The 12,222-nt window shown below is 43.1% G+C and overlaps 1 protein-coding gene across 2 annotated transcripts; it reads right to left on the bottom strand.

Moving 5' to 3' along the window:
- Positions 1 to 528: 528 nt before the first annotated feature.
- On the bottom strand, positions 529 to 5,534 carry LOC104596380 (RNA demethylase ALKBH10B-like). 2 transcript variants are annotated; one of them, XM_010257499.3, is made up of 7 exons: positions 4,666 to 5,534; positions 3,580 to 3,713; positions 3,339 to 3,456; positions 3,001 to 3,117; positions 2,739 to 2,854; positions 2,448 to 2,599; positions 529 to 1,471 (listed from the first exon to the last, which is right to left on the bottom strand). In XM_010257499.3, exons 1-7 carry the CDS (start codon positions 5,228 to 5,230, stop codon positions 991 to 993), a joined length of 1,683 nt encoding a protein of 560 aa, XP_010255801.1. In that variant the 5' UTR covers positions 5,231 to 5,534; the 3' UTR covers positions 529 to 990. The 2 variants fall into 2 exon arrangements, with proteins under 2 accessions (XP_010255801.1, XP_010255802.1); XM_010257500.3 differs by having other exon boundaries at positions 3,580 to 3,710; positions 4,666 to 5,373.
- Positions 5,535 to 12,222: the final 6,688 nt, after the last annotated feature.

Genomic DNA, 12,222 nt, shown 5'->3' on the forward strand with positions numbered 1-12,222 from the left:
TTTTGCTCACCCCTAGTAGTGATTGAGTATGAATTTGTAACAATTTATACCAGTCACGTATGGATCAGTAATGGTTGAATATATATGCATTTGTCTTTATCGGTTGAGTGTAAGTCATGTTGGTTTCCAATGGTTGAGAATGGGTTTTAAACAGCTGAGAATATAATTCATAGTTTCATACTACCCTTGTCATCAAATACTCTCTTATCTCTCTCTCTTAAAAGAGCAGCACAACTGTCTATCTGATTTATAATCTCTTCATCTAGTTACCCTTGTGGTTTCATGTATGATATGGCGCAGGGTAAACAATAATGGCTATGAATTATGATTATAAACCAGTGTATTGGCACAATGAACTTGGAGAGCTACTGCAACATCATATATTTCTTGGTATGTAAGAGGAAGACACTCAAGTGGCATGCAATTGCAAAGACCAGAGAGCCATGATGTCTCCCTTGCTTGTGTCCTTTTTTTTCCCCTTTTCAATATGAATCTGTCTGCTAGATTGATTGTCCAAATCCAAAGTAGCTAACAAGCTGATACCATGTTACCCCCACAAAGCCAAAGCAAACAAGGATAAGATATAAAAGACAAAATTCAAAAACAGAAATAACTACAAAATTCTACACTCTTCTATGACTAATTCACATTCCTCAAAACTTAATATTATACCCAACCGTTTCTAAACACTGCAGTCTGCACCACGATGGATTATCCATGGGTAGAGGTACGATTGCAGGTGACATCCCTAATCTTCCTAGTTACAGAACAGAAGCACTATGGGTACCCATCTATTCCCTGAATATAGAAACTGGCTTCTCTATTAAACATTATCTGCTCTCCAGAGTACGGAGAGACTCTCTCTCTCTCTCTCTCTCTCTCTCGATTTGTACAGCTCTGGCGTTTAACTAACATCCACTGCATCGACCATTGTCGGAATAAAATGCTCTCTCCAACAGAGGGAAGGTTTTTACTAATGCTTAAAAATGGTCACGCCGTGACTCCTGGATCGGAAGTAGGGTTAACTACTTGAACTTGTGTCTCAATTGGGGAAGGGAGAGCCAGAAGCCTTCCCCTCTGCACACGAGGCGGGAGATGTTTGGTGCTCTTTTTGGAGCTGACCGTCCAAGGCAAGAAAACACCAGTGCCACTGCCGCCCCGTGCGATCCTCCTGGGGCTCATAACCATGGGTCGCATTGGAGCTACCGTGACAAGTGGGCCCCGGACAACTCCCCATTTCGGAACCATATCCAAACCTTCAGTCGTTGTGTATGGCGGTGGCACTCCTGGTTGCCACAGAGTCATGGCTTTAGTCAGGGGAGGGATGGTTGTTGGTTGCTGCATTGGGCTGGTGGTGGTGGTGCTATCCAACCGAACCTTGAAGAATGTGATGCTAACTCTTTTATTTGAACATGGGCATATGACATGCCTTGCCATTTCCGCACTGTTCCCTCGCATGACCAACAGCGACCTGCATACATAGTGTACCAGGAATGGCGCATCATTATCTGTTTGTCAATCATGACTGCAACGTAAAACTTACAGACACAGTGAACACATTTTCCAATCACAATTGCTTTTGCTATCTTCCCTTCAAGCTTTTAGTTAGCCAGCCAACTATTTTTAATTTATAAATCAGTGAAGAAAACCACCCGGAACAGAGAAGATTCACTCGGAGAAAAGTGACTGTCTTAGATTTTCCAGTGCTTTCAATTTTGTCAAGGTGATAGCATTTGATCACTTTCAAATCAAAACCAGATACGCTATGTGATCATAGGACCATGTTGCTTGCGTAGCAATGAGAGAGCCTGTAGGCTGTAGCCCATCATAGGACCATGTTGCTTGCGTAGCAATGAGAGCCTGTAGGCTGTAGCCCATCATATGGTGCATTATGTCTCACCTCTGAATGTTGAAAATCCAAAACTCCAAGTTTGGTCAAACTTAATCAACACTATAGAAAAATACCGAAAAAAAGAAGAGAAAAGTGGTTGGAAGAGAATGTTTTAGGTATACTGAAGGACACTCTGCTCCTAAGAATGGTATCCGGGGTTAGAAGTATTGATATCAGTGGAGGGAAACTGGTCGTGCTGTAGAGGAATTTCTTTGCTGGGATGGAGACATATCACTCCACAAGAGGAGTTTTTAAAAAATATTTTTTCAAGCACACTGTAGTAAACTTCCTTTTTTCTAATAAAAATAAAACAGGGTTTTTGGGTTGACAGGATTGAAGGGAACCAACATATCAAGTTTGATGGTGGCAGGTGCCAGTCATGGCATAAGCACAAAAAAGGTAATGGTTTTGTGAATTCTTCTTTCAAATTCCCATATATTCCAATAGACTGAAGTTTACTAGCATAGTATTATGGGTTTATCTATCCAAATTCCAAATTGTTGCGTCACAAGATTCAAAAAGAAAGCAATGAGTTCAAGGAATCTCTTGTACATACCCTTCTTTAAGAGAAAGCATGAGCGAACCTTTGAAGTTCCCATTGTGATTTACAAGAACCCGGCCAAAAGCCATGGTGGATTCAGAAAGGAGAAGGGTGGAGATGGGTTGGTCCAAATGTGGTGGCTTCAGGTAAGGTTGTGAGTATTCTCCCTGCAAAAAGAATAATAATAAATTTCCTGGTTCCTTTGAAACAAAATCAAGGTGCAAAAGCAAAACAGAGGAATTATACATCCTTCCACTTCTCTCATTCAAGTGTGTTCTATGAAAAGAAATAACCAAATGTGGATACCTCGTCAAAGAAGTTAATAATGCAGCTATTGGGTTTTCTACTTTCTGGTATGAGACGCCAGTGTACCAGGTTATCAATGACTGCTTGGAGAACTGATGGAATTGGTTCGATGTCACCTGTAAACAAAGGAGCCTTATTTCTGAAACTTCCTAAAATATGTTATTGAATGAAAAATGCGGAACAGTGACTTCAATTTCTGAAGGACAGACTTGGGTTTTGTGGGAGTAAAGCCAAAACATCCGAGTTCTAAAGTTTGTCTTACACTTGTGGACTTTACTTGTTGCTTCATCTTTGATCTGTCCGAAAATTGGAACTCCTAGCTGAATTAGCTCTCTTTTGTTCCCCTTCAATTGCTTATTGAACAAGATAAATGTTTCACCTGTGTTCAATATAACATCCGGAATTTCAAAAAAGGATATTAGTCATCAACTTTTTTCTCGCCAAACAATTCGATGCAACTTATAAATGGACATGAATTCCCGAAGCAGGGAATCTGCAAATGAAACAAAGAGTGTGAACAACATGAACTGGGTTTAATCACCAAGAGAATGAGAAACCAATGATGTAATTCTTGAAAGGAACTGGAATGGGAAGATCCACCTGAGAGCTCTCCATTCCGACCAGCAGTGCGGAGCTCATTTAGGAAGTCATCGAGCTTTGAAAGTTCAGAATCGGTGAAAATGTCTTCATACAGCTTGAGACCTTTCACGACGTTGACCTGCCAGACACAATCAAGAGTTCAAGACTTGACTACAGGCATCAGGGAAGCTACAATGTTCTTCTACCTTCAAATAAAGGAAAAGCAAAAATTGTAATCAATAACAGAGAAGATAGAACTCACCATATGCCCTTTCACTGGCTCCTTGGCTATGAAACCTTTAGTTGTCTTTATCCTGGCACGTCGTGTCTCGCAGTCCTCATGGTTGGAGCATATCCGAATGTTCTCCAAGGGAAGCTGCTCTTCTTGACATCCTACTGAGAGAAACAGAGCCAGAGGCTCATTATTGCAACAACCAAGGTGTAAAAAAGAAATGAACCGAATCTGAAATCGGTGAAAAAGGAAAGCTTTGCTTCTTTTTTAATGAAAAAATCTTGTTTTCCGTGTAACTTTTGATTGGGTCCAGAGAATTAGAAAATATTGAGTCAATTTGTTCATGAACTTCCAAATTCTAAAGTTAAAGATTTCTATTAAAACACGGCAACTAGAAGTCTAGAGGCTAGAGCTTGGAAATTAGAAAGAGGACACTGGTTGGTAGGTCCTGACTTCTGAGTTCGTTGTTTTTTGTTTCAGCTTACTTTCAGGGGAACCGGGCGAGTTGACTCGGATGGGAGAACGAGTCTCACGAATCCTCGTAGGCTCGTGGTCGTTTTTTGATAGGTATAAAATAAAAATGTTTTTAAAAATAATCGAGTAAACATAAAATCATCCAAAAAAAGAAAAGAAAAAACCGAGTTTTGATCAGAAGCCATGAGAACCGGAGGCAATAATGCGTAAAAAAAATGCAAATCTTTTCTTTTGTTTTTCTAAAACTAGTTTTGATCAGTGTTCAATCCCGAGATAACGGAATCAGAAAATTTTCATGCCGATTATTGTTGTAGATCAAAAGGATTCAAAACTTACTCTGTAGTTCTCTTTCTTGTTTGGAGAACAAAAACTGGCAAAAATAAAATGTGAATTTGGATTTGACAGGTATAGAAAGAAATCGATTTTTGCGGAGCCAGAGATTGCACCTCTCAATAACGCAATCGATGTACGGTCGCAAAACAGAAAGATCGACAAAAAGTGATTAAGATTTAAGCACTGATGGTCGTTCAAAGATCAGAAATTGTTCATTTAACGAATTTCGAACTCGGAGCGCAATACAAAAAATGGTTTCGATGATCTCCCGCATTGATAACTGTCGAAAAAAGATCGAAATGTACTCACCTCCGCCTTCAACAACCTTAAGAAGATTTGATGAATCATCTTTAGACGACTCTTCTTCCACCACCACTTCATCACTGCCTTCACCGTCACTCTGCTTCAATTCCTCCAAAGAGTCTATTTTCACCTCCTCAACTTTATCTTTAACTTCCCTACAACTCTCTTTGTCCTCCTTAGACGAAACCCTAACTTGTTCACTCTTCATCATCTCTTCCCCCTCCCTCTTATTCACCTTGGAAGCCGCAACTTTCCGGAGCTCCAGCGCTACGTCGGCTATTGAGTAATACTTCTGCATATGAAGGATAGGGATCCAGTTCAACCGCCTCCTGTGAATCGCTGCAAACACCGACTCGTAGTCAGCAGTTCCGTTACCAAAGAGGGCATCCATCTGTGTCAAGTGGTTGCAGAGCGCGTCGATGATGGCGTTCGCTGCCGCGAATTCTCCCCTGAACCAAGCGATAATCGCGTCCCTGGCAAACGTCTCCGTTGGCATTTGTGTTTGCATAGGCAACACTGATGCCATTGGGATTCGATCGGACGGTGGTGCAGGCCCGGCCGCCGTTGGCATCGGTGGATCTTCTGGTCGTCCTCTCCTTATCGTATCGTATCGTGTCGGATTGTAGGCAGTGCCGGAAACGCTACGGGAACCTATCGAGTTTATTAGTTGAGAGCTGAGAGCCAAAAAGAAGGAAGGTGAAAGCGAGGGGATTGTGGTGAGGGTTTAGGTGGTTATATAGATGTTCAGTGTTGTCCGTACTCTTTGGGTCCACATGTTGACGTGTCAAGTGCTAGAACGTGTGATGTGGCACGATGAGGTGGAGTCATATGGGTCTGCAACTCTGCATTGTTAGATGGAAGGGAGGTTGGAACTTGGAATCGGGTGGGTCGGGACTCGGGCTTTAAGCTAACTAAAGGAGTGCGAAGTTACTTAAATGACCTTAGAAGGTTGAAGTGGGTAAGCGTTAGAATCGTTTGTTGCACGTGGCTATTCTGATTGGTGGAATGGAAAGTTTATTGAGGAGGTGGACAAAATTTTCTAAAAAGGACTGAGCGTGGTGATGACTGATGAGGAGGCAGTTTTAAGCTAAGTGTAACGCGACGAATCTGATGCCCCATTTTCCTCGATGAATCAAGACCGTTCAGTGAAACCGAGACTCTCCATCTAGTCCTTTTAACTTGGATCATTTAGCGCATGCATACGGCCCCTTGTGCCTCGTCGAGCGATCTTGAATGGGTCCTACCCGCAATAACGGGTCAATGATCTAGTTTTGTAGCTAGTTAGTGCTACAATGAGGGGCCCAGCAATCAATTGTAAGACTATAATAATGGTATAACAACCATAATGCTCCGTTGGAGCACAGAACCTTGACTGGTTGGCCGTCGGACAGTTTGGAAATTGGAACAGCTAGAGTTACCGAGACGTAACGACACGATCAATGCATGGATAAATGGGTTGATCTTGACCTTTCTTTTGCGGTTTGGGTCACGGATATTGGATTGGGACCCACTTACGATGGATTCCTGGAAGCTTCGTGCATAAGATAGTCACTCCTTGAAACTTGGAGGGATTGACAGTGGAGAGTGGAGACCATCGGACGGCGGAGGACCCATCTCTCCCGAATCCTATATTTAGTCCAGATTCTAGAATCAGTAAACAAATATGAGGTCCTCTTCCCGAGCCCGAATCTCCTACCAACAAAAATATGTTCTAGCCCTCTACCAAAATGATCTAACACCGCATATCTCATTTTTATAGTAGATCCCACTTTTATATGGTGAGTCTTAATTTCATGGTGAATATGCGGTGTTAGATGAAGTTCGTAGGGATTGGAACGTGTTTGATTGGTAGGAAGTCCCAATTCCCTCTTCCCATCCATCGTTTACGATGACGTGAACAACCCATACAGGTCCCACTCCCACCACAGGCCCACAGCGCAACAAACGCTGATTAGTTCCGGGCATTGGTGATGGGTCGGAGTTGTAAAAAGACAAAACATTAATTCCTTTTAATGATGTATAGAGTAGGCTCTTTTTTTTTTTTTTTTTTTTTATGATTCGATGAAAGGGTAGTTGATTTCGTGATCACCAAATCGCCCACAAGGATAGTTGAACCCGGTCCGGTTCTCGCCCTCGACTTGACTTGCCAGTGGTTCAAAACCCTAATCTAGGTAGCTAACCAAATAATGTGAAAAAGAGGCAAGGTGTCTTATATTCCCCGCAGTTTGGAAGAAGAGTTGGTGGAAGACCAATGACATGATTAAAAGACGCCTCACACAATTTCCCCCCTGAAGCAATGGAATTTTCAAAATCCTCTGCACGCTCTTGGAAAATTTTGAGAGACAATCCTTGATAGTTGTTAGTTGGTAGCTAGATTGTTCAACTATGACCTCAGAATGATGCTTGAAGAAGACTTATTAGAAAGTGTAGAGCCACACCTCTGGAGTATATTTAAACTTTTTAGAGTTTAATAAAACACAATGATGTTAAATTTTGATTTCAATCAGTCAAATTAAAGACATCTTATTTTTCATAGATTAGTAAGTATGTATGTACTCTGCACGTGGCAGTTTTTGATGATACTGGTAATAATAAATAATATATTTTTAAATTTTTCTACAATTTATTTATATTTTTATTTATAAAAATTATTTTTATTTTATTAGATTTATTTTTGTTTAACTAATACGATGAATATACGATATTAGAGATGTGTCTAAATGTTTTCTATAAAAAGGAAATCAACTCCATTTTTATGTGTTTTAAATTTGTATTTTGTTTATATCATCTATAAAAATAATTATTCTTTGTACACTTATTTTTTAATATAATTAATTAATGTAGGACTCAATGAAAGAATGGGAGCTAATGCCCTAAACATAATACTTAATGAGAGGAAACTGAACGCGAAGAAATGTAGTAATTCAAATTACATTTTGTGCCCTCACAATTAGAGAAGAACCAAATTCAAAAATTGGGGTATTTTAGTAAAGAATACGATTTAATGAATGTTAATGAGAGTTCATACTTTAAATATAAGGTTTAATGGTAAGAAAAATGGTTGTGCAAATTACATTTCTATCCTTACAGTCAGAGAGGGACTAAATTCAAAAATTGGGACATTTTAGTCAAATAAAAATTTTACACTCCTATTCACACTTTTAATAGCAGTATAAATTTACATTTCAAAAAGTGTACACCAGCTGCGTTTGGAAATGATGAAAATAAGTGTGAATGCAAATATGTAGAGTGTAAAACGGTTCATTCATATAAATTGCAAAATTGGGTTAGTTTTGCATTGACAAATTTACCTTCTTATCAAATAGATTTTAGCTATAATGGATGCAAACATGAATTCCAATAAAGCCTATACTTTTTTTTATCAAAAGCCCATTTGAATGCAAATTTACATCTTTTTTATTGAGGTTGAGTTTGGAAGGAGTACAAATGCAAATATGTAGAGTGCCAAACCTTATATTTTGTATGTATTTACATTGTACATATTTGCATTTGTACTGTTTCCAAACTGAGCCTGATGTACTTTTACATATTATTATCAATGTAAATACGCATTGGTCTGTCATTTGTCAATGCATAAATATAATGTGGCCAAACATAGGCAAAAGTGAACCCCAGTGCAAATTTACCCTGAACTAGGATTTACACTCCATTTGCATCATTTCCAAATGCAGCCCTCATTTTTAACAAGGTATACTTTTGACGTTCTTCACTTTCTTTTGCAATTTGATGACATGGCATACTTTCTTTAAAATTAAAAGTAAAAGTTGTTTCCCTAATTAGGCTTGTTTTAAGGAATGACAACGAGTCGGGTTGGGGGTGGGGGTGGTGGGACACCTCCTCCCTATCCCTATTCTATAGCCTAGATCCATATGTTGTGACACTCACTCTCCATTGAAGATGGGAAATCTTTGAATTTTCTTCACCCCAAGCCAATCACCTAAAAAGTACATCCAATTTAGAGGTATTTTAAAAATAGGATTATGGGAATTTATAGTTAATGCTGCTCAATCCAAGGTGGTGCACGAATTGAGGAGAGCAACTAGATATTCCTTGTTGGTAGGGCAGGGCCGAGATACAAGGATGAGACCGCGCTTTAAGACTTGTGATCAAGAGAGGAGAAGTCAGAGGCCCAAGGAGTTATCCCTGGGTAGATACTCCGACGCTCAAGTCAATAGGAGGTGATGGATGGTCGGGCCAAGCTATAGGAATGCTGGTTTGAGAAGAATAGTAATATGGGTGTCAAAAGTGGGATCCCTTACCTTGAGCATGGAGTACCTTCTTATAACCGAAGATCCGTGTCCTGGTCAGATTGGGCTTCCGAGGTTGTCGGGATGAGGTTAGCCGTCGAGGTATTCTGGATAGAGTCTCATTCCCCAATGGAGTTGTCTTCCTTACCCCTCTTTATCCATGGTTGTGCTCATCCGTGTGGCGTGTGGTTGACATGGCTGAAAGAACAAGATGGGGGGCCACAATGATAGCATAGCTTGGCCGAGCTATGTTGACGTGGTCGGGCGATGACTGGGCCACATATCTCTCAGGACCAGCTCAACCATGATCCAAACACCACTCCCCTAGTTCTAGAGCTGAGGAGGGGAAGTGCTCGGTTTAAAGTGTTGCATGGTCGCGTAGCTTAGTAGAGCGCCGAGGTGTCGAACTGAGTTTCGAGGTCCATCTCCCTGGTGGGGATGAGGAACGACTCTTTGGTTCCCGGTGAAAGTCAAGCTTCAGTGTTGAGGTCACTGTGATGCTCGACCATGGTGTGTCGAGCTCTGGAGTTTGGTTTGAACTTTCGAAGTTGAGGCCACTGTGATGCTCGACCATGGTGTGTCGAGCTCTGGAGTTTGGTTCGAACTTTTGAAGTTGAGGCCGCTGTGATGCTTGACCATGATGTGCTGAGCTCCGGAGTCGGGGCTTAGCCCGGTTGGGCACCGAGGAAAGGCTTTCTGTTGCCGATGGGAGACCGATCTTCAGAGTTAGAGGTCGTTCTGATGCTCGGCCATGGTGCGCTGAGCTACGACGTTGGGGATTGTGATGCTTGGCCAAGGTATGCCGAGCTTTGAAGTTGAGGGCCTCAAAAGTGCCGAGCTACGAAGCTAGGGCTATTGTGATGCTTGGCCCTGGTATGATGAGCTTCAAAGTTGAGGGCCTCAGAGGTGCCGAGATACGGAGCCAGGGTCTTTGCTCTTCAGCTGAGGAACTTGCACTTGAACTTTTGAAATTTGAGCACCACTCTCCCAATTCCGAAGTCGAAGAGTGGGGTGCTCAGTTGAGGCACAACGAGGCCTCCTTTGGTCGGAATTTTCTATTGGGCATTCTGAAGAAACCAGAGGGACTGGTTGACCCTGTGGTCTTGGGCGAACCTCGAGCATCTGCGATGTTGGTTGGACCACAACTACAGGGTGGTCCGGGGCAATTAATGCCCTGGCCGTTGCTTGTCAAGGTCGTCGCTTCAGTTCTCAAGGCCTTGCGCGTGTGGTAACAGTCGCGTCGATTGGTCTTCCCGAGCTTTGTCAAGGCGACACTTGATCCTCACTGTAGATCTAGCATCGATTAATGTTTCTGTGGGCTATAAGAAGGGGTGGATAGGCATTTCCCCTTTGCCATTTGCGAGAGGAGTTGCTTGGATAGCTCGACGGGGTGTTGTCAGCATTGCTCGACATTTTGTTTTTATTCCTCGGCTTCAAGCTCGGTAAGATGTCTTCCTCTTCTTCCGCTTCTAGCTCTTCTGGTTCTAGTGAGTTCGAGGTTGGGGCTTTCGAGGATGTTGAGGTTGAGGAAACTAAGGTTGGTCCCTCTATGGTGGAGGCCGAGCTTCCCTTGTGGGCTGGTCGCCAGTTTGGGACCACACCCTGTGTCTTGACCCTCTAGAACATGGCTTGGATCCAAGCTATGTATGACATCCCTGAGGAATTCCGAATGAGGTGCCCGCAGCACGGTGAGACGGCAACCGATGCTCGGACTAGCGAGATTTGTGTGTACGAGAATAGTTTGGAAGCTAGGCTAAGGTTTCCTCTAAACGAAGGGGTTTCCGAGGTACTTGCATGGAATTGAGTATTTCCAGTGCAACTGATGCCGAACTCCTTTAGGTTTTTGGTTGGCCTTTTGTCCTACTGTGCCGTTCATGATATCGAGTTGACCCTGGGTATGGTGAGCTTCCTTCTTCAGCTCAAACATCACCAGCAGGGCTACTACTACTTCTCGACTAGGAGGAACATTAGAATTTTGGTCGGGGCCCCCTCTTCTGTGAAGCACTGGAAGGAAACTTTCTTCTTTTTGCACTGTCCCAGGGACCTCCCCTTCCTGGCCGCACTACAAAAGCCGAGAACGAGAGTGCCCCAACCTCAATGGTTTGTACTTACTTGGGAGGAGAGGTCAGCCCTGAGCATGACCCACGAGATAGACGTATCTGCGTATACATGCTCGGAGATGTTGGTGCTCGGCGGGCTGATGCGTAGGGTGGCTGGTCCGTCCTTTTCGTTGCTCTGTTTGCTCGTACTTCCTTTGCTTCTTTGATCTTGTACTTATTGTCGTGCTTCCGCAGTGTAGGTATAGAAAGGGCAAGTGAGAAGGAAATTGTATGTCGGATGAAGGAGAATCACCAGAGGCAGAACCGGGCTGGCACACCATCACAGGTCCGTCCCAAGGTAGTTCCTCCTCCGAGGTCTTCTGAGAGGGCGTCTCATTGCCAAAAAAGAGCTCGACGACAGGGGAATGACGATGAGGATGTTGTGGTCGTGAATCCTGAGGAAGCTCGCCAGGTTGCCTTCCCTTTACGAGTTGAGGTGGGGAGCAGCAACTTTGATATTCATGTGCTGCGTTGGATGGTCCGCAACCAGGACGGGCTAGAGACCCCCAAAGTTTCCGAGCAGTTGCTCCATGGGATGATGACGGCGTATGTCACCGAAGAGGCTGGAAACACTAGGAGCAACACCCTAGAGTGCTCACTTATTTGGGCTGTGGCTCAGGTAAGTTCATGCTTGCCTTTGTTGTTTTAAGCATGTTTCTTCATAATAACAATGCTTCTTGTGTCTATAGAAAGCATGCTCTGCAATTTTCATGGTTGATCGTCTTCGTGAGTTGCGGCGATGGTACGAGAAGGAGCATACCATGTACCTACAATTGAAGGCCCAATTGGTCGAGCTTCTGGCGGTTGGGGAGCGATCCGATGCATTAGAGAAGGAGGTGGCTGAGCTGAAGGATTGGTTGATCGAGCAAGTGGAGTTGGTCTTTGGCCTGAAGCACGAGATTACTGAACTGAAAGTAGAGAGGTACAAGAACTTGGTGGAGCTTCTGCAGGACATGGATCGGTATGCTTCAGATTCCTTCAAGGCTGGGTTCAACGTCTTCCGGTGGAGAGCACTGCGCCACTGTCCTGAGCTAGCCAGTGTTGCATAGACTTGGGAGGCCTACGACAATGAAACACCCACAACCTTGGATGAATTTGTTGATGAGGAGGGCAGAGGTGGTGATGATGATGAAGATGGTGGTGACGAGGCTGCTAATCTCCCTTCCACGGACTGAACTGTTGTGGGTTCCTTTCTC

Source organism: Nelumbo nucifera, chromosome 1, assembly GCF_055504915.1.
Source record: "Nelumbo nucifera cultivar China Antique chromosome 1, China Antique-T2T, whole genome shotgun sequence".
Classification (NCBI taxonomy): Eukaryota; Viridiplantae; Streptophyta; class Magnoliopsida; order Proteales; family Nelumbonaceae; genus Nelumbo; species Nelumbo nucifera.

Coding starts and splice junctions, on each gene's coding strand:
- LOC104596380 (XM_010257499.3), bottom strand. CDS start 5,230: ATGCCAACGGCGGCCGGGCCTGCACCACCGTCCGATCGAATCCCAATG. Junction 2,600..2,738: donor TTATTAACTTCTTTGACGAG/GTATCCACATTT, acceptor TTCTTTTTGCAG/GGAGAATACTCACAACCTTA. Junction 1,472..2,447: donor ATGCTTTCTCTTAAAGAAGG/GTATGTACAAGA, acceptor CTATGTATGCAG/GTCGCTGTTGGTCATGCGAG.